This window comes from Rhinolophus sinicus, linkage group LG07 (genome assembly GCF_036562045.2).
Source record: "Rhinolophus sinicus isolate RSC01 linkage group LG07, ASM3656204v1, whole genome shotgun sequence".
Lineage (NCBI taxonomy): Eukaryota > Metazoa > Chordata > Mammalia > Chiroptera > Rhinolophidae > Rhinolophus > Rhinolophus sinicus.
In genome coordinates, this window is record NC_133757.1 from 88,597,604 (window position 1) to 88,619,004 (window position 21,401).

The following is a 21,401-nucleotide window of genomic DNA, read 5'->3' on the forward strand; positions in this document are numbered from 1 at the left end:
GTAGTGGCCATGCTGTACCATGGTGCATTATATCCCCGTGACTTATTTATTTTATAACTAGGAGTTTGTACCTTTTCCCCCCTTCAACCGTTACTCCCACCCCCTCCCCCCCACCTCTGGCAACCACCAATCTGTTCCCTGTATCTATGAGCTTGGGTTGTTCCGTTTTTCATTTGTGTGTTTGTTCCACATTATAAGTGAGATCATATGGTATTTGTGTTTCTGATTTATTTCACTTAGCATAATGCCCTCAAGGTCCATCCATGGTGTCACAAATGGCAAGATTTCATTTTTTTATGGCCAAATAATATTCCAGTGTGTGTGTGTGTGTGTGTGTGTGTGTCTTTATCATTCATACATCAATGGGCAGTTAGGTTGCTTCCATATCTTTGTAAATTATGTATTTCCATATTTACTGTAAATAATGTTGCACTGAACATGGGGATGCATGTATCTTTTCAAGTTATTGTTTTCATTTCCTTCAGATAAATACCCAGAAGTGGAATTGCTGAATCATATCATAGTTCTATTTTTTAAATTAAAGAAATAAAATGCATATATTTCCATTCAGTAAAGGGAAAAAAATAAAATGAGAAAAAATTCAATCCAAACAAAAGGCAAGAAAGAAGAAAAATAAATCACAGAAAAATCTGGAGAAAGAGAAAGCACAAAATAAGTTGTAAAAATAAATCCAACTGCTTCAGTAGTTGGATTAGTAATCAAAAGTGTATCATCACCATAAATATAAATGGGCTGACTTTTCTAGGTAAAAGACAAAGATTATCAGACTAGATTTAAAAAACAAAATCCAACAATACCATGCTTCATAGATATAGACATAAAACACAATAATACAGAAAAGTTGAAAGTCAAAAAAGATCAGGCAATCATTCACCAAAAAACAAAGAAAAGAAACAGAAAAAGCTGGTTGCTGCCTTATCAACATCAGATCAAATAACCTTAAAGCAAAAGGTATTATTAGAGAAAAAGAGGATCACTTAATAAAGACAGAAGATTAAAGGAAATATAGCAATTCTACATGTAAATGTATCTAATAATATAGCATCAAAATATATAAAACAAAACTGATGGATACAAAGCGAAACAGAAAAATTCACCAACATCCTAGGAAGATGACAAAATACTTCTCCTACTAATTGATCAAGCAAACCATAGAAACCAGTTAGGTTAGGGAAGGTTTGAATAACAGGAATAATATGCTTTATTGGGTGTATTGATGTGCTTGTTGTTTGTTTAATGAACATTTACATAGGGTTTATTACGTAGAAGCTACTATTTTAAGAGCTTTTCTCAAGAACTGGAAAGGGTTCTAACCTAATGCCTTCTAGAGTCACTTCAGCTAAATTCTCTTCAGGGACAAATTTCATAGCACTTTTTCTGGTAGGATGACTCCCGTCATGCAGAGAACTCCACATAGAGTGCACACAAATAACAAGTCCATTATCTCTGAGTAATTAAGGGCAGCCTCTTTTTGAAGACATCTGTGCAGTTCTCTGAGGGCCACATGATCTATCTACTGGTGCTATTTTCTTATGGTCTCTTATTACTCACCCTCAGGTCGCCATCATTTCGGGAGGCAAGCAAGTTGCCACCTGGCTTCCATGTACCCTTCCAAGGGTGTTCATGGTGCCCCTGGTTAAAAAAAAAAGTCATGGTTTGCAATTGCTGGGCCTTCCAAATAGGACCTAACAGCATTCAGGGGACACAGATTAACAGTGTCTCCAACATGGCCTTCCAGCAGGAATGTAACCCTTAGGGTTCCTAGAGCAGTTCAAATACCTCCGTCCTTATTTTTGGAGGGACTGCTAAGGGCTGTCAGTTCACCCTGCTCTATCTGTCCACACAACCAGCCAAGTGGCATTCATGCACCAAGTGGAATGACTGAGCAATGGCAAAGGGGATGATGGTGAGATGAGGTGCTGACAGGTGTGTTGTGTGGAAGGGGTGAGAGTCAGGACCAGCCCCTACTGTGTCCATAGACCCCTCGCTGAGATTAAAGAGAATGGTGATCAAATCCAAGTCACTTTGCAGGGGATGGCCGACTGAGCAGTCAGTTCAATTTAAAGGGCTTGCAACAGTTGGAGAGGACCAGAAGCTCCAGAGACAGTTCTGCTGGACCAAGATCATTAATGTCCTTGGCTGTCCAATGCCCCTCGGGATTGAAGTGGTCCCTCCCTGGTGCCTGAGTCATTATTCTCCCTCCACTGTGTCCCATTCCAGTAACTATACATTTACCACTTGTCACAGCCAGACTTTTTGTTCAGAAGGATCAGGTACAAGAGGAACAGGGGTATTTTTATAAACTTGAATCAATTGTGCTCCTAGTGGCTCAGTAATTTTTTCACAGCAATTCAGGACAAAAAAAATGCCTAACAATTCCATATATTAACCCCTTCCGCCCCCACCCCGCCACTCCCAGCAGCTCCAAGGTTGCCTCTGGATGGAGGCTGCCTCCCTTTGCCAAATGCTCCAGCCAGGAAAATAATCAGAGAGATTTTTAGCTCAGAGGGGCCACAGGGTTGTGGGGTCACAGAGAGAGTAGCACTTTTCTACAAACAGTAGTTACCACTGGTATTCCGGGCATTTCTGAATGTTCACAGTACGTTCGTGGAAAACACCAGTGCCGATTATACACTCAGCAGTGGAAGTCAAGAAGACAGCACATGGAATTGGCCCAAAGCCTGCCCATGAGGGGTTTCTTTCTCCCTGGAAAAGTGAGGGGCATTCTTCCCTGGGGAGGAAGCGAGGACACTTGAAAAGTCCTTTTATCCCTTGCTCAGAAATGTGGTTAACAATTCTTATCACACACTTACAACCACACACAATAACTCATTCCTTCATTCTTTCAAAACACATGAATTTGGTGCCTATTATGTGCAAGAAACTCTTTTAAGTTCTGGAGATACACTAATGAACAAAATAGTCTCTACTTTCACATAGCTTATGTTCTAGTGGGATATCAGCCAAAACAAGGACATAGATAGTATATCAGATGGTGACAAATGCTATGGAGAAAAAGAAAGCAGGAAAGAGTCATAAGGAGTGTTGCAGATGGGACATTACTCATTTATGTAGGGTGGCCAGGGAAAGTCTCAGAGACCTGAAGGGAGTGAGGAAACAAGACATGAAGGTATCTGGGGAAAGTGGGTTATAAGTAGGGGGAAAATAATGCTAAACCCCTAAAGCTGGACCTACCTGAAATGCTACAAACGTAACCGGGCCTGTGTGCCTGGAGTAGACTAACCAGGAGAGCAGGACATGAGGTCACAAAGGTCATGGACGATGCCATGAGGTCTTGTAGATTGAACTGACTTGGCTTTCACTCTGATGAGATGGAAGTGGCAGGATATGGCATGTTTCCCCATGATCTCTCTGGCTGTCCTGTTGAGAACAGACTGGTGGGGGAGTGAGGTGGGACGGGGTGCAGAAGCAGGCCCAGCATTTAAGAGGCAATTGCAAAAATCCCACAAGAGAGGATGTTAGTTTGGTCAGGAGTGATAATGCTAGAAACAGGGAGAAGCCACAACATTCTAGATAGATTTTTTTTCTAATTATTCTTTTAGAAATTATAACCAAAACACCATTATCTCAGCTAAAAAAAAACTAACAATAATTATTTACTATTATCGAATATCTAGTCAATATGCAAATATCCCAGATTGCGTCATGATTTTTATATTTTGTTAGAAATGTCAAAGATAAACAAAGCCAGATACTAAAGTGGTGAAAACAGATTTTATTTAGTGACTACTGACAGTAGGGGAAAGTAGAAAGCCCATTCTGATTTGCAAAGAGGTGACTGGGCATTTTAAAGGGAGAGTAGGGGCAGGGAGGAGAGCAGGACTCACGTGGAAAATTACAAAAGGTGGTCATTGTAACTGTGACTAGGCCAGCAGTGTCAGCTGCTGGAAATTATAGAAGTTAGGATGCTATCCTTCCAGAGACAGGATGAAAGACACCTTCTTGTTCTTGATAATATTTCAAAGGACTGATTTTCAGGTCCTTGAGAGACACTCTAGGGATACAAATTTTTATATATATCTCAAAAAAACAGAATGAGGATTGACAATTATAAGCCCCTTTTAGTAAATGCTCTAGAAGGGAAGTCAGGGGCCTATGTCAGGTGCTAGCTAGAACAAATAACAATTTCTGGGACAGCTTTGAACGCTTCCAAACAGAAACGCAGAAGGGGCTGGGTTGTGCCAGGGACGTGGCCTCAAGCTGCTGGAAGCCACGTTGAAGTCTGCTCTAGACTCAGGCAAGGGCTTTGAATGGACCTTTCATACTGAGTTTTCTGCAGTTCTCAGAATCTGTGTCCAAATAAGGTCTGTACATTGCAACTGAGTGATATCTCTTACATCTCTTTTCATCGAAAACTTCTTCCTTCACTCTTCCCTTTTATTCCCCTTAAGTTGTTGAAAATGCAGTCATTTGTCGTGGCAATACAGTCAGGATTTTGATGACTGGACTCTCCTGGGTTATTTTTGGGCCCTGGATTTCCCCAAAATTGGTAGTTAGGGCTGATTTGCCTATTAGACATACAAGAAGAGATGGGACAATTGGCAGCTGGAGACCATCAGCCTAGGAGACAGGAGAGAGGTCCAGGCTGGAGAAAATAAATCGGGAGTCTCAGACACAGAGAGTTGGAAGCCATGATTGTGGGCGACATCGCTGAAGGAATGAGAGTAGACAGACAAGAGCATCGCTCTAAGGCCTGAGCCCTGGGTATTCCCATGTTTACAGCTGGGCAGATGGGGAGGTACCAGAAAAGGAGATGAGGGGCACATACAGCAAGACAAGCAATAGTTAGGACAGTGACCCCAAAGCCAAGAAAAGGAACGTATTTAAGGAAGGGTCATCAACCATGTCAAATGTGATAATAGAGTCAGTTAAATAAAAATTGCAAATTTACTACTGAGTTGGAAAAGGTCTTTCTGATGACCTTGAGAAGAGCTGTGGGGTGGAGTAGTGAAAGGCTGACTGCAATGGCTTTAAGAGAGACTGGATGAGAGGAAGTGGAGACAAGACAACTGTTTCAAGAAATTGTGCTGCGAGAATCAGAAAAAAACAGGTGATAACTAGAGGCCAATGCAAACTTGAAGGGAAATTTGTTGTTTTCAAGATGGATCCATAGCAGCTGATTTCTATCCTGTGAGGCTGATCTAATAGAGGGGGAAACTGGGGTATGTAGGAGGGTTGGGGGTTGCTGAGCAATCTCCTTTGAATAGGTGAGAGGAGGAGGAATCCAGTGTCCCAGTGAAGGGTCTGGTCTCGGAGGAGTGCAGACGCTTCATCCACGGTAACAGGAGGAAGACCGTGCACCTGGACGCAGCCGCCCAGAGACAGGTAGGTGCCGTAGTGGGAATGTGTGGAGTTCTACTGCTTCAGTTCTCTTTACGCAACAAGCAACAGCGTCATCTGCTGAGAGAAGGGAGAGGTATTGGAGGACTTAGGAAAAGGTTAGGAAGCGCTCCCTGGGCAGTGGGGATAAATGGACTAGAAAATGTAGTAGAGCATTGGTTTTAAGGTGAGAGCACTCAGCTTGGTTGTGGGTGATTCTCCAGCCAACTTCAGGCCCTCAGGGCAGATGCTGAGCAGCTGGAGACTGAGACTTACCCAAAACTGGGGTTTTGTCTGATGAGTAAGAGGTGCGGGAAGACCACAGAGTGTGCCGGGAAGTGGTTACAAGAGCAGCACGTGGTTTCCACGCTGCACTAGAAGTTCTTCTGTCACGAGTGGGATCAGTAGTTGTTCAGTTCTTCTTGGAGTAAGTTAAATAGATGTGACACAGGTTGCTGGTTGTCCCTCAGTGTCCACTCTTCTCTTCTTCCATGATAATGAACCTTGACTTTAGGAGGGTACCCGCTCATTCCAGAAAATTACCGCATTTCTCAGCCTCCTTTGAGGCCAGGGGTGACCATGTCACTACTCTCTGGACAATGGTATGTAATCATAAATGTAACAGGACAGCTTCCCGGAACCTTCCTGCAAGGAGATATAAGACACCCCGCCATCTAGCAAGGGGTGGGGGACAGGATAGGAACCTTCCACTCATCTGGCTGCCGGGGTGGGGATGCGATGACTGGAGCTGTGGTGTCCAACTCAGACTATGAGGATGAGGGCCACGGCCTGACACCACGAAACATAAGCTGCAAGGAACCTGAGACCCTCGGGCTTTGTGAAGCAAGAGCTGTGCAAACTGTTGATATTTAGTTTTTACAAGAAAGACATAAACTTCTTTTTGTTTAAGCCACTGTTATTGGGGGGTCTATTTCTCAGACCTGAACCTAATCCTAGCTGATATTTTGGAGGAAAAAAAATTTTTTTTAATTCTTAATTAATTTAAGTGTGTTTTTCCAGGACCCACAGCTCCAAGTCAAGTAGTTGTTTCAATCTAGTTGTGAAGGGCGCAGCTCACACTGGCCTATGCGGGGCTCAAACTGGCACCCCTGGTGTAAGGAGCATTGTGCGCTAACCAACTGAGCTAACGGCCACCCGTGGAGGATATTTTTAAATGAAAGAAACACACCTATTTTAAATATCTCATTTGAGCTTATCACTTATAAATGGACATTCATCCTCTTATAAATGGACATTCGTCCACGAGTCTTTTGGTGTCGGGACAAGTCCTTTCCTTTGAGTATGGTGGGTCCACTGATTAGCGCACCATGGAAACCACACGCACCCATAATACACTGCTAAGATCATCAGCTTTGGTTTCTTCAAAAGCAGAATGAGAAGTGAAAGCACTAGAGAATGTGTGAAGCAATCTCAATGCAGAATTACCCTGGATGTTTACAATTTCTCCCATCTTTACATTTATCTTGCCAAAACTTAATTCCACACTATTTTTCAGCAGCTCGCCCTTAATAAGTTTTTCGAAAGCATTTACCTTAGTTTCCATAGAAATAGGGACTTTCTTTTAGCACTTATATTTTGCCCGTTTATGTAATATGTAATTAAATTACTATGTACCCTATTTTCACCAGAAATACTTTCTTTTAGCCCTCACATTTTACTAGTTTATACAATGTTCCATTGAGTTATGTCATCACAATCATGGACACACAACTGGCAAAAACAAGCTTGGGAAAAACACCACCGACTTGGACAGCATGTAGCCTACCTGTGGGAGCAGTGTGTTCTTCTCATGTGAGCCCTCTCTGAGGTTTGACGGAGGGAAGAGAGAGAACATTAGTTATCTATTCAGAGGGCCAGTAAGTACAGGTCAGAAGTCCTACTCAGTACCTTTTCCAGTTTGTGTGTTTAAAAACAGAATCTCAATTATACATTTAACTTTACAAACGTGAGCAACTCTTATGCACTGATGATGGGCCTGTGAACAGGTACGAGCAGTCTGGAGGCAGTGTCTTTCCAAAGCCTTAAAAAACGTGATAGGATTTGATTCAGCAAAGGCATTTTAAATAAAGATTCTTAGGTTATAAAGTGAGGATACTGGCAACAATTTAATGACAAGATTGTTTATCACATCATTTTTTAAAATAGTGAAAAATTGGAAACACCGAAATGTTCCAAAATCGGGGATTGTTTGGGTGCATTTTGATAGTCCAAAGATGGGTTCTGATATAGCCATGACTGTGCTGCTGCACAGTGCAAGAGACATTTCTAAAAGAATTCCTATGATTATCCTGCCCTGGGAAGAGGGTTGAGAGTCACACTGAGTATGGTTAGTTTTAGGTATTGAGTGTGTTTTCATTCGGAATATACCATTTCAAGAGGATGAATCAGAGAGAACTTTGTTTTGGCAGCATGATACGGTCACACAAAGCTTTATATTCCAATTTTGGGTCCTTAGTCAACTCTGGTGAGTATGTTTGACTGGCACGTATCACCTGTCACTTTATAAAGTGCCAGCCTGGATTACTGGGGCTAGAAAGGGAATACTACATTTCCCACAATATCTTGTGCTAGTGTTCTGGATGGGAATAAGATTCCACTCACTGAGATTTGAAAGTTAGAAGTACAGGCCATCTTCCTACCATTTTTGCTGTTTTTATGCTGCCAAGATGTCGAGTCAGCCTGATTCTTCTCTCTCATTCCCTACATCTCTTCTATCAGCAGATCAAGCTGGCTCTACCTTTGAAGTATCTAGCATCCCAGCACGTCCACTATTACCACCCTGTTCCATTCCACTGCCACATGTTGCTTGGATTACTATAGCAGCCTCTGAATTGGTGCCTTTGCTTCTACCCTTGACTCAACACAGCAGCTAAGTAAGCCTTTTAAAACCGAATCAACACTTGTGATAGCTAACCATTCCACTTAGAATAAAGCTAAAGTCCTACCATGGCCTAGAAACCCTATATGACCTGGACCCCAACCCCACACTTTCTTCGACTGTTCTCCCATCACTGCTTCTGCTCTGTCTCCATCCTGTACGTGATTCTAGTTGTCCCCACCCCCTACTGATCCCGCTGGTTCAGCTTCTCAAATGATACTTTCTCAAGAAGCCCTACCCTACTTACTGGGACATGCCCCAGGACCACCCATAGACTCCCCTTCTCCTTTTGTAAAAAATTCCCAAGCTCTTGTGACCTTCTAAATACTATGTAACTTACCTATGTATATTGTTTGTCTCCCTCACTGGAATGAAAGTTCCACCGGGGTCCAATCTTTAGTCCTTCAGTTCTCCAGAGGCAGTCGAGCCTGTGGGGACTTCCTGATCCCTGGACGGCAGCTATGCAGGGTGTTCTGGGGCTCAGTGTCTCTGTCCTGACTTTCCACCTTCCCGAGGACAACAGGGGCTATAGCTCCTCTGATGGGTCAGTTCTCTGGTGTTCTGATTCCTGGAGGACAACCTATGGCTCCAGCTTTCCAGTAAGTCTATAAACACTTTCCTGTATTCAATTTTCTGTTTAAAATACCTAGAATTTTTTCTAATTTTTCCACTGAACACTGAAAAATACACAAGATAAGGTTGTGGGGCCAATAATAACCAAGACAGCATTTTCCTTTCTGGCTGACTGGGTCTTAAGTGTAAATGAGCTGTACAGAAGGAAGTTCAACCTCTGCCTTGGCTTTTGGGGACTTGGATCAGTGACTGCTCCAATGGACAGGAACAGAAGAAATGCTCCAGAAGAACGGAGTCATAAGTTGGCCCCACGGTGGGGTTCTCAGAGCTGGCCCTCTATCTCCACTTTTCCAGATGATATCCCTGAGACCCCACCTCACCCCAGTCCTTGCCCTCGTTCAGAACTCTGGCTGCTGGCAGTCCAAGAGGAGCTGTTAACATCACGTGTCACTAACTACAGTCAACTTAAAGAGGGGAAATGTCCCAACTGCGATGGCATCCTGCACTAGGATGTAGGAGCACAGAATAGGCCGTGGATGCCGTTTGTCATTGTGCACTATAACTAACAAATAAGCCTCTTTTCGTTTAAAGTGCCAAGTATTGAGTGATCAATTCAAATGGACCATGAGGTATCCAGACCCATGAATTCACAACTATGAATCCTTTTTTAGTGAATGCTAAGACAGGGAGGTTGGGGCCTACGTCAGGTGCTAGCTAGAACAAATAACAATTTCCGAGACAGCTTTGAATTTTTCCAAACAGAAACGCAGAAGGGGCTGGGTTGTGCCAGGGACATGGCCTTAAGCTGTTGGAAGCCACGTTGAAGTCTGCTCTAGACTCAGGCAAGGGCTTTGAATGGACCTTTCATGCTGAGTTTTCTGCAGTTCTCAGAATCTGTGTCCAAATAAGGTCTGTACATTGCAACTGAGTGATATCTCTTACATCTCTTTTCATCGAAAACTTCCTCCTTCACTCTTCCCTTTTATTCCTCTTAAGTTGTTGAAAACGCAGTCATTTGTCGTGGCAACACAGTCAGGATTTTGCTGACTGGACTCTCCTGGGTTATTTTAGGCCCTAGATTTCCCCAAAATTGGTAGTTAGGGATGATTTGCCTATTAGACATACAAGAAGAGATGGGACAATTGGCAGCTGGAGACCATCAGCCTAGGAGACAGGAGAGAGGTCCAGGCTGGAGATAATAAATCGGGAGTCTCAGACACAGAGAGTTGGAAGCCATGATTGTGGGCGACATCGCTGAAGGAATGAGAGTAGACAGACAAGAGCATCGCTCTAAGGCCTGAGCCCTGGGTATTCCCATGTTTACAGCTGGGCAGATGGGGAGGTACCAGAAAAGGAGATGAGGGGCACATACAGCAAGACAAGCAATAGTTAGGACAGTGACCCCAAAGCCAAGAAAAGGAACGTATTTAAGGAAGGGTCATCAACCATGTCAAATGTGATAATAGAGTCAGTTAAATAAAAATTGCAAATTTACTACTGAGTTTGGAAAAGATATCCTGATGACCTTGAGAAGAGCTGTGGGGTGGAGTAGTGAAAGGCTGACTGCAATGGCTTTAAGAGAGACTGGATGAGAGGAAGTGGGGACAAGACAACTGTTTCAAGAAATTGTGCTGCGAGAATAAAAAAAAAAAAACAGGTGATAACTGGAAGCCAATGCAACCTTGAAGGGAAATTTGTTGTTTTCAAGATGGATCCATAGCAGCTGATTTCTATCCTGTGAGGCTGATCTAATAGAGGGGGAAACTGGGGCGTGTAGGGAGGTTGGGGGGTTGCTGAGCAATCTCCTTTGAATAGGTGAGAGGAGGAATCCAGTGTCCCAGTGAAGGGTCTGGTCTCGGAGGAGTGCAGACGCTTCATCTACGGTAACAGGAGGAAGACCTTGCACCTGGACGCAGCTGCCCAGAGACAGGCAGGTGCTGTAGTGGGAACGTGTGGAGTTCTACTGCTTCGGTTCTCTTTACACAACAAGCCACAGCATCATCTGCTGAGAGAAGGGAGAGGTATTGGAGGACTTAGGAAAAGGTTAGGAAGTGCTCCCTGGGCAGTGGGGAGTAAATGGACTAGAAAATGTAGTAGAGCATTGGTTTTAAGGTGAGAACACTCAGCTTGGTTGTGAGTGATTCTCCAGCCAACTTCAGGCCCTCAGGGCAGATGCTGAGCAGCTGGAGACTTAGACTTACCCAAAACTGGGGTTTTGTCTGATGAGTAAGAGGCGCGGGAAGACCACAGAGTGTGCCGGGAAGTGGTTACAAGAGCAGCATGTGGTTTCCATGCTGCACTAGAAGTTCTTCTGTCACGAGTGGGATCAGTAGTTGTTCAGTTCTTCTTAGAGTAAGTTAAATAGATGTGACACAGGTTGCTGGTTGTCCCTCAGTGTCCACTCTTCTCTTCTTCCATGATAATGAACCTTGACTTTAGGAGGGTACCCGCTCATTCCAGAAAATTACCGCATTTCTCAGCCTCCTTTGAGGCCAGGGGTGACCATGTCACTACTCTCTGGACAATGGTATGTAATCATAAATGTAACAGGACAGCTTCCCGGAACCTTCCTGCAAGGAGATATAAGACACCCTGCCATCTAGTAAGGGGTGGGGGAGCTGGATAGGAACCTTCCATTCATCTGGCTGCCGGGGTGGGGATGCGATGACTGGAGCGGTGGTCTCCAACTCAGACTATGAGGATGAGGGCCACGGCCTGACACCACGGAACATAAGCTGCAAGGAACCTGAGACCCTCGGGCTTTGTGAAGCAAGAGCTGTGCAAACTGTTCATATTTAGTTTTTACAAGAAAGACATAAACTTCTATTTGTTTAAGCCACTGTTATTGGGGAGTCTATTTCTCAGACCTGAACCTAATCCTGATATTTTGGAGGAAATTTTTAAACAAAGAAACATACCTATTTTAAATATCTCATTTGAGCTTATCACTTATAAATGGACATTCATCCACGAGTCTTTTGGTGTCGGGACAAGTCCTTTCCTTTGAGTATGGTGGGTCCACTGATTAGCGCACCACGGAAACTACACGCACCCATAATACACTGCTAAGATCATCAGCTTTGGTTTCTTCAAAAGCAGAATGAGAAGTGAAAGCACTAGAGAACATGTAAAGCAATCTCAATGCAGAATTACCCTGGATGTTTACAATTTCTCCCATCTTTACATTTATCTTGCCAAAACTTAATTCCACACTATTTTTCAGTAGCTCGCCTTTAATAAGTTTTTCGAAAGCATTTATCTTAGTTTCCATAGAAATAGGGACTTTCTTTTAGCACTTACATTTTGCCCATTTATGTAATGTGTAATTAAATTACTATGTACCCTATTTTCACCAGACATACTTTCTTTTAGCCCTCACATTTTACTAGTTTATACAATGTTCCAGTGAGTTATGTCATCACAATCATGGACATACAACTGGCAAAAACAAGCTTGGGAAAAACACCACTGACTTGGAAACCATGTAGCCTACCTGTGGTGGTAGTGTATTCTTCTCATGTGAGCCCTCTCTGAGGTTTGACGGAGGGAAGAGAGAGAACATTAGTTATCTATTCAGAGGGCCAGTAAGTACAGGTCAGGAGTCCTACTCAGTACCTTTTCCAGTTTGTGTGTTTAAAAACAGAATCTCAATTATACATTTAACTTTACAAACGTGAGCAACTCTTATGCACTGATGACGGGCCTGTGAACAGGTACGAGCAGATTGGAGGGCAGTGTCTTTCCAGAGCCTTAAAAAACGTGATAGGATTTGATTCAGCAAAGGCATTTTAAATAAAGATTCCCAAGGTCATAAAGTGAGCATATTGGCAACAATTGAATGACAAGATTGCCTATCACATGATTTTTTAAAAGTGAACAATTGGAAAAACCAAAATGTTCCAAAATCGGGGATTGTTTGGGTGCATTTTGATAGTCCAAAGATGGGTTCTGATATAGCAATTACTGTGCTGCTGCACAGTGCAAGAGACATTTCTAAAAGAATTCCTGATTATCCTGCCCTGAGGAAAGGTTTGAGGCTGAATGATCAATTCAACTGGATCCTGTGGGTAGGTCTGGGAGGATTAAAGGACGCTGTCTTTAATTCTTTCAGCTAGCTCAGAAATATCTGAAGTATAAGATGCTCATTAACATGGAAAAACTATACATATTTCTGAGTGTGATAAAGTACACGATAAAACAGCATAATGTTTAAATCATTTTATATAATACATACAATTTTAGAGTCTGAAAGAAGGTGCACTAAAATGTTAAAACTGTTTATATAGTAGAAAAGGCAATTGAACATTTAAAAAATACTACCTAGATATACTTTGATACTACCGCCATAGACAGTAATTTTTTAACATGGTGACAACTCTTATGGACTGTCGACCTGTCATTCCTGCCTCTTCGCTACTAATAAAACCATGTTAGGCCACAGAATGCCCAGTGACAGGGGAGAAAGTGGTCCGTCCATCCCTCTTTGCCAGTGCCGTCTAAGGGTGGGTATGTGGCCCAGCTCTCTCAGGGAGACACCGGGGCAAGTCTCTTTGGGCCTCTGAGGAATATCCCTCCCTGCTAAGAGCAGAATGAGGAGGAAGTGCCTTTATTGCTGTCTCCTTTGCTCCCTGCTTGACTTGGACACTGTCCTGTGAAGAAATGACGCTGAGCCGTAGCAGCTACTTTGTAACACTGAGGATGGCAGAACAAATGGATCCAAGAAACTCTTGATGAGACTGTGGCTACCACCCAACTCTGGAACCACCCATCTCTGGTGAGATAATTAAACACACCCTTACTGCTTCTGTCACTGTCAGTCTCACCTGTTACTTGTGCTGACCACATGCTGATAGAAGCAGCACCTTCTGTCTGGCACCAAGTAAATGCTTTAAGTCCACTGCAATTTAAAAGCAACCCTGTTAAAAAGCTACTGTTATCTCATTTTTGTAGAAAATAAATAAAACTGAGCTTAGGAAAGGTTAAGTAATTTTCCCCAGTGTGACTGGTGTAGTTGGATTCAAGCTCAGCCCTGATTCTAAAGCCCATGTCTGTCACTTAACCACATAGTTAAGAAATGAACAAGCCTATAGTTCCCTCTTTCGGTGTCTTAGCAAAATGCATACACACAGATGCAGATAGTAAACCATTGGCATTCATATACCAAGGTGGCTTTGGGCCTTTTACTTCCAGTATTTGCACTGATTTGTTGGGAGAAACGTATATGCTTCAGAGGCTCAGCCAAGAAAGCAGACTTGCCTTGACTTTCTTCCACTCTTTTATTGATGACGTCTAATCTGTGTATCAGGGAATAGAGACAGGTCATAGGGACTTTGATGCAGGGCTCTAACATTCAATTCCCAAGATACTTGAAATGATGAACGTGAAAGTGGTATGTGCTCCTCCTGAAACTTTCTTGGATGAGTCAAAGAACTAAAGACTGCAAAATCCCAAACATCTAATGAGGCAGGGCCTTCGAGATAGCCGAAAAAAGCAGCAGAGTGTTTCTGAGCCAAAGAAACAGAAAAGAGAGGATTATAATGGAGACCCACTGGCAGTTATTTAAAAGCACGCATCAGAGCCCAGAGAACAAAAAGCAGTTGGCTCCTCATGGCTCAGCCTTAGACCAAACAGGTCTTCCCCTACATGTCTCCAAGGAACCCTTCTGCTCCAGTCCTCTATAGTGAGAAGAAAGCAGACTACACTATCTAACAGAACTTCCGTGAGCTCTTAGCTACAGAAGGGGAATGTGGTAACTAAATATTCAATCCCCCCCAATAGATGCTAGCTAGGCAGCTTGAGGGGCTCAGCGAAGGAAAAGCACCAGCCATGACAGAAGGAAGATGAGACTAAAGGCAGGCATAACCACCTGGGGTCACCTGAACGTCAGGAGGAGTCGTTATTGAGCCTGTGTGGTCCGTCTGTTCCAGAAGCAGCGTGCTAATGAAGCTCACAGCAAGGGGAGCTGTGACATCGGCCTCTAATGACCACAAACACCGCTGCAGGAGGCTTTCCCTGATCTCCGAGACGGCTCTGCATGCTGAACCAAGGGAAAACCCAGCCTGTGGACAAGGGGTGGGGCAGACAAGCTGCGCCTCCAGGGACTACACATCGGAAGGGTCAAGAGTGTGATGACCTGGTGAAAGGAACAGGACCACAGACCCAAAAACTAAGAAGCCAGTGTGGCCAGTGGGGACTGGGCTCTAAGCTGAGTGGGCGGACCCGGTGATGCTAGTACAGGGGACAGAAGTGCACCTCTTAAATTCAAAGCTTTTGAAGTGGGAGGTCATCTGCCAAACGTCAAGGATGCCATTACTTAATAAATCTCTAACTTGTATCTTACTAAGTGCTGTTTTGCAGCAGTATGACTTAGTGTGGTGATGATTCTCTATGGGAATCATTAATCTCTTTTCTGAGACTACTTAAATGGAATCCAGGCTACTTATTGCAGGGGTGAGGGCAGGGAATGAGTCCTGGGACCATCATGTCACCCAAAGGCATTCACAGGATGCCAGGTGACACGATCTCTTCACTTCTGAAAGAACCCATAGCTAGCACCTCACAGCAAAGAACAGGAAGCATTTGGCTAAGAGCGCTCAGGAGAAAAAGGGCATAGGAGGGCCCGAACCTGTACCTTCGGAGCATCAGGCCCAGCGTGGGGATGGGATGTGGAGTCAGAATGCAGGGACAAAGCAGCTCTGCTCACTTCCTGTGAGATGCTCGGATTCTCTATTTTGTTTGAAAACAGATTCAGGCAAACAGAAGGGAAACGAACATTTATTGAGTGCCTATTGTGTGTGTCTGGCCTTGTGTAAGGAGTTTTCATCTATATCTTCCATGTAATCCTCACACCAACCTTGTGAGGTAGGTATTCTCCTTGTTTCTGTCAGATGAGTAACATGAGGCTCAGAAAAGTTAGGTAGTTTGTCCAAGGTCACACAACTAGTCGCTGACAGAGCTGGAACTGAATACTCAAAAATTCCCTGCTCCTCTCCGACACTGCCCCGCAGAAGGAAGGGGGGAGCACGAGTAGCAGCAGCAGTCCCTACCCTTCCCACTGTGAGAACCAAGATGGTCACCACGAGAATGAGCCTGTACTTTTCCACAGGCCCTCCGCTCTCTACCTGGGGAAGATGCACTCAGTTGACAAGATAAGACATAAATATAAAAATAAATAGAAGGGACAAGTGCCCCAGCAGCAAGGATACGCAGTATCCACACTGTGGGAAAGTCACTGTGCCATTCACAGCTGCTGTGGGAGGGAGCCATGTGGGCCCTGTGGGGAAAACTGGGACAATGGCTGCCAAAGGCTGGAGTGGGTGGGCTGACAGGCCCCTTCTGGGTCACACAGATTTTAGAACAAAACGTCTGGGGAAGGCAGCAGCCGTAGGCAGTCACCAACATCTTCCATCTGCTCATTTTACCGGTGTTTGTGATCCAAGAGGGATTCAAAATCAGGGGAACATACAAGTTTGTGCTTGATGTGTCCCAGGACTGTCATCTCCCCTGTCCTACTGTCTCCAACGCCCACGGACACCAGCTCCTGCCAATCAACAAAGAAGGTGATGAGATCCAAAATCACAAAGCTCATCACACAGTCCTGATAATCCCAGGAACCCCTCTCCCTCATTTAGCACTGATCTCCCAACACTCCTCAACCTCTTCAAGAGCCTCTGCCCTGCCCCTATGGGCTCTCACCTGCAGGAAAGAGCAGGCGGTTCCCATTGTCACGTCCAGAGTCACCTTGCCCAGGAGGAGTTGCACCTTTCCCGACTTGCGGATGAGCAGCTTGCCAACCTGACCCTCAGTCAGGTTAGCAAGGGTACAAACATCCTCTGCCAGCCTGGCTTCCTGTGAAGAGAATCAGGGGACGGAACGGGGGTAAGGAGTTGTTTCCTCCATCCTTCATGACTGAACCTTTTCCGAAAGGAAGGAGGCAGCAAAGGTTAGCATGAGGTCTCCAAAGAGGGCCTTTTCCTAGGTCTGCCTGCCTTTGGTTAAAAAACAAAACCCACAGCCAACAAGTAAACAAATCAACAAAATATCAGGAACTGCTCAAACTGGGTGATGGCACATGAGTTTATGTTCTCTCACTTGTACATGTTCAAAATATTTCATTGTAAAAAGTAAACATACACATAATTGGGGTTGAAGTACAAAGCCCCAAGCCCCTCATGGAAAGAAAGAAAAAATGTGTATTATTCTCGCATTTCAGCGAGGGTGGCACAGTTTTGCTTCCCCCTACAGGTCGCTGGACCACCCCCACCCCCGCCACATTTTCACAGAACTCATTCCTGAGCATACCCGGTCTTTCTCCTGCTTCATAACCACCATCTGTCCATCCTCGCTCTGCACTTCCGTCTTGATAGGCTTGATGTCCTGAGTCGGCGGCTGGCCAGGGAGCGTGTCTGGCAGCTGGAAGAACAGCAGCTCTTCCTGCTGCGTCAGGCTCAGCTCCCTGAGCAGTTCTGCCACAGATATGTCTTTCGGGAGGCCCGGGGTCTTTCTCGCTGCTCTGGGGGTAGTCTTCATCTTGGCCTCCTCCTCCTCATCTCGTGGCTCCTCTTTCACTGCCCGAGGTAACAGAAATGGAAGTGCTATCAAGTGGCCGCCCTCCATGCCATCTCATCGTACCCATCCCTTCACCCCCTGGCTATTCCACTGTCAGTCAGCCAGGAAGGAGGAAAACACTGGTTGTAAAAAGGGATCCAGGAGTTGTGTGACTTAATCTAACAAGGGCTGTCTGAGGCTAGGACCACGGGTCCATGTCAACCCTCTGAGAGTGAGATGTTAGTGTCTGCTCAGGCCATTCCAGCTGGAAGGGGAGAGGACCTGCTTACGAGCAGCAGTCTGGGAGGCTCCTTCCTGGGGCGGCTTCCTGGAGGGCAGCCACAGAAGAGCTGAGACGGTACCTGACACAGACTACCTTTCACAACAGGCACGTCCACCTCCATGTCCTGTTCCTTGGGGCCAGCCAGCCAAGGTTTAACATCTGGCTCTTCATTCTCTTCCTTAAACAGCCACCCTGAGTGAGCCAGCGGCAGCTGCACAGGCATGTTTCGAGTGTCATTCCTCAGTCCAGGGTCATCGATGAACTGCCAGAAAAAGTGGCGGGGGGGAGGGGAGGGGGTCACACACAGCCTGGCCAGCATGCACATACCTGGATTGCAATCTATCCTAGCCCTTTTCTAACCGAAGATTCCTGCTGCTCATCAGGCTTCTTCCCTCAACCCTGGCTCCCAGAGGCCCTTTCCACAGCTACAAAGAAGGCCCCTCCGACAAGCCTGCTGGTACCCACATCATCCTTCTCCAGCATGCGCAGGATCTGTTTTGTTTCTTCATCCGTTTCCCTCTTCTCTTTTTTGATGTTGATGATATGAGAGGGCCCCATGTCCGACACATCCACTGTCTTATCCCAGTTGCCTGTGGGAAAACATCCAGCTCACCAGGGGGAAGGAAGAGGTCATCAGCAAGGAAACTGAACTGGGAGCTGGGAAATTCCACTGCCCTTGCCCTTCTTTCAGGGAGTCTGAGCTAACATCCACTGATCCCTTTCTCCCCAGCGCATCTGTACCCTTTTTCTTCATCATTTCAGCTGGACCCTGCTCAAAGATGGAGTGAGACTGGATCACTTCTGGGCGACCCCGGCCCCGTCCATGCCCCTCTCGCTGTCGATCTCTATCCCTTTCACGCTTCTCCTTCTTGATGGTTACTTCTTCCTTAGGCCTGGAAAAGAGAATGGATTAAAGGATAGCACTCACTTACCCTGCCTCAGAGAACTGGTCTTATTTTCCCACACCCCACTCTGCTCTACCTCAGCCAATAACTACATCATGAGAAACAGAACCCAGTACAACATCTAGTACCTTTTACACTTCCTCGATGGGGCAGTCCTTTCAGTTTGCTTTACTTTATCTCCTTGTTTGTGAGTATATATTAGAACTATAACTCAAAAGTTAAATTATAGCAACAGCTCCAAAATGTGGACTTTTTTATATTGATTGAAAGCAGGAAGGCTGTAACGCAAAATAACTTCAGGGTAAACTTAATACGTCTTTGCCTAAACTAGTGGCTCTCAACTCTGGCTATAAAAGATAATCACTGTTTCATTGCAAACAAGTTAAACCACAATTTCTGGGACGGACCCCCAGGCATCAGTATTGTTCCCAAGCTTGCACATTAGAATCATCTGGGAGCCAAGGTTGAAAATCACTAGTGAAAGGAAATAAATACATACACAAATTTAAATTTCTGGGCAACATACTTAGTTATTTCCCCAAAGGCCCAAATTCAGAGCAAGTAAACAAGTACTAAGAAGGCCTAGTTACTTACTCTTCCTTGATCTTCCGACTGATGATATTTGGGGTGAAGGTTTTCTGAAAGTAAAATACAGGAGTCACTGATTTGGTAAATTCTGATCCCAACATACAGAGGAAAAACTCCCAAAGGGCTTCTTATGTGGACCTAGACCTCCATGGCTCTTCTGCTCATTCCATACTATTGTCAAAGATTTACAGAAATAGACTCATGCTTGTAAAGGAAAAATGTCATGTCATGGTGGCAGTAGCGTTATACACAGAAGAAAGGGGCACCAGAAACCATTTAAACTAGCAGCCTCAGTTTCTGCTCTCTGAAAGGAGAGCCCTCAGAAATTCTAAGAGCAAAGGAATTTACCGTGTTTCCCTGAAAATAAGACCTAGCTGGACAATCAGCTCTAATGCGTCTTTCGGAGCAAACATTAATATAAGACCTAGTTATATATTGTATTATACCCAGTCTTATATTATATAAGACCCGGTCTTATGTTATAGCAAAATAGTAAAATAGTCAATATCATAGGGAAAGAGCTCTAGCAGCAAGGCTCAAGTAGGAAAGACAGATCTGCCAGCACTCACAAACAGATGATAAATTAGACTGCCACCAGAATTTCCCTAAGCAAACTTAAAGTCTTTAAAAACTGGCTGCTTTAAGCTTCTGTCATCGCCCTCACCTCTCCACTTTCAGGGCAATTCTTTACATGTATTGTTATTGTTAAACCATGTTTAGGCCAGGAGCAGAAACTTTATCTTAAAAGCCATCTTGTCTTGATCCTGTCTTGCTTTATCTCTTAAGGGCCTGTGATCAGCCTGGGCGGTCTGGACAGCGACCTGGGGCCAGGGTATGGAGCTGGAGGGCTTGGTCATGCCCCGAAACCCTTTGTCAATGAAAACCCCCTAAAGCATTGAAGGGAGAACAGCCTCAACCCTCCTATAAAACTCCATACTCCTCTTTGCTGGGGAGGTTATGGTCTTTCCCCTCTGCTCTAGCCTGACCTCCCGCAGCTCAAACAGCCAAATTCTAATAGCCCAATCTTGGTCTCCCGCAACTCATTCGGCCGGCAGTGCCTAACAGTCATAAACCTAATGGGAGAGGAACAGAGCCTCTAATGCCAAGAGTAGGATTCATGATACTCTAGACCAGCAGTTTGCACACTGGGAGCCCTGGCGAATTCAGAACTCTCTAGAACTGCAGGCAAAGTTTATGCCTGCGTGACTTGCACGGGTTTTAAGAAACAAAACACCTGGGGACAAGAGATCCGGAAGGCCCTACATCACGCATGGATCACGGTAGGCCCTACATGAACATCAGTTGAACCCCAGGGGCCTGGAATTCAAGGTAGTCGGATACCTTCTTGACTCCCCCAAGGGTGAGGTCCCTGGAGCGGATGGAAGGAAGGCGGCCCGGGGTGAGGGGAGGAGCCGGCCGCCGCCCGATAAGACCCCGGGCCCCAGAGAGGAGGGGTCGGGGCCCTCCCTGAGCGCTGGGCTCGCCCGCGGCGTTTCCTTCCGACATGTTGCCTGGGAGGGAAGAGAAAAAGGACAACAAAGTCAATCGAGGGGACTGACACGCGGACCCTGGGCGGAGCCCCACCCACCTGGCCGCCCGCCCCTCAGTCAGTGCGTCCCTCCCGCAGTGTCTCAGCTCCTCCCCGCCCACGTGGCTACTCCCCGGACCACCCGGGCTAAAGCCTTTGGCGCTCCCTCTCCCCAGGTCCCGGCTAACTTGAGGCAGCGACGCACCCCAGCACACCCGGACTGCAGCTCAACTCCCCGCGCGTTCCAACTTCAGCTCCGGCGCGGCCCACAGCCGGCCCCGGGGCTCAGCACCAGGCGGAAGTCTGCGTGGCGGCACCCAGGCGCCGCCATCTTGCCGCGAGGCGGAAGTGAGGTCGGGGGGCGGGGCTGGCCACAGTATTTATCCGGCGGCGCCCCGCTCGCCTCCGCCTTCTCTTCCCGGTTCTTCCCGGAGTCGGGAAAAGCTGGGTTGAGAGGGCGAAAAAGGAAGAGGGGACTGGTTCAGGTTACGCCACAGTGCAGCGCTCGGGGGTCTTGGCCCGAGGTGGTGGGTGGAAGCGTCCAGCTCAGGGTCTGTGGGCCTTGGCAGCCGCCGACACAATATGAGGATTCTCCACAGAGATTCTCCACCCTGGGGCTGTGGGGTCGCAGCTCCGGGTGGGGCGAGGGGCGCGGGGCGGAGAACAAGACCCCGACTCAGAGTCGGGAGCCCTGGCCGGGCCGAGCCGCGGCTGCGG

General features: G+C 45.8%; 1 protein-coding gene across 4 annotated transcripts; it reads right to left on the reverse strand.

The window, feature by feature from the left end:
- Window positions 1-14,090: 14,090 nt before the first annotated feature.
- Window positions 14,091-21,040, reverse strand: POLR3D (RNA polymerase III subunit D). 4 transcript variants are annotated; one of them, XR_012498118.1, is made up of 10 exons: window positions 20,890-21,028; window positions 20,498-20,667; window positions 19,163-19,206; window positions 18,405-18,556; window positions 18,129-18,253; window positions 17,757-17,925; window positions 17,135-17,400; window positions 16,529-16,681; window positions 15,687-16,373; window positions 15,459-15,559 (listed from the first exon to the last, which is right to left on the reverse strand). XR_012498118.1 is itself a non-coding variant. In XM_019714391.2 (9 exons), exons 2-9 carry the CDS (start codon window positions 20,660-20,662, stop codon window positions 16,251-16,253), a joined length of 1,197 nt encoding a protein of 398 aa, XP_019569950.1. In that variant the 5' UTR covers window positions 20,663-20,667; window positions 20,890-21,040; the 3' UTR covers window positions 14,091-16,250. The 4 variants fall into 4 exon arrangements, 3 of the variants coding, with proteins under 3 accessions (XP_019569950.1, XP_074194355.1, XP_019569963.1); XM_019714391.2 differs by having other exon boundaries at window positions 14,091-16,373; window positions 20,890-21,040; XM_074338254.1 differs by lacking the exon at window positions 15,459-15,559 and having other exon boundaries at window positions 15,592-16,373; window positions 20,873-21,040.
- Between the last annotated feature and the right edge of the window lie 361 nt (window positions 21,041-21,401).

Bases quoted from the DNA above. Each gene is read 5' to 3' on its own strand.
- POLR3D (XM_019714391.2), bottom strand. From the start codon at position 20,662: ATGTCGGAAGGAAACGCCGCGGGCGAGCCCAGCGCTCAGGGAGGGCCC. The intron at 19,207-20,497 runs GTATCCGACTAC...TTTTACTTTCAG, and splicing joins CCCTTGGGGGAGTCAAGAAG to AAAACCTTCACCCCAAATAT. The intron at 18,254-18,404 runs GTACAGATGCGC...GTTTTCCCACAG, and splicing joins TGAAATGATGAAGAAAAAGG to GCAACTGGGATAAGACAGTG.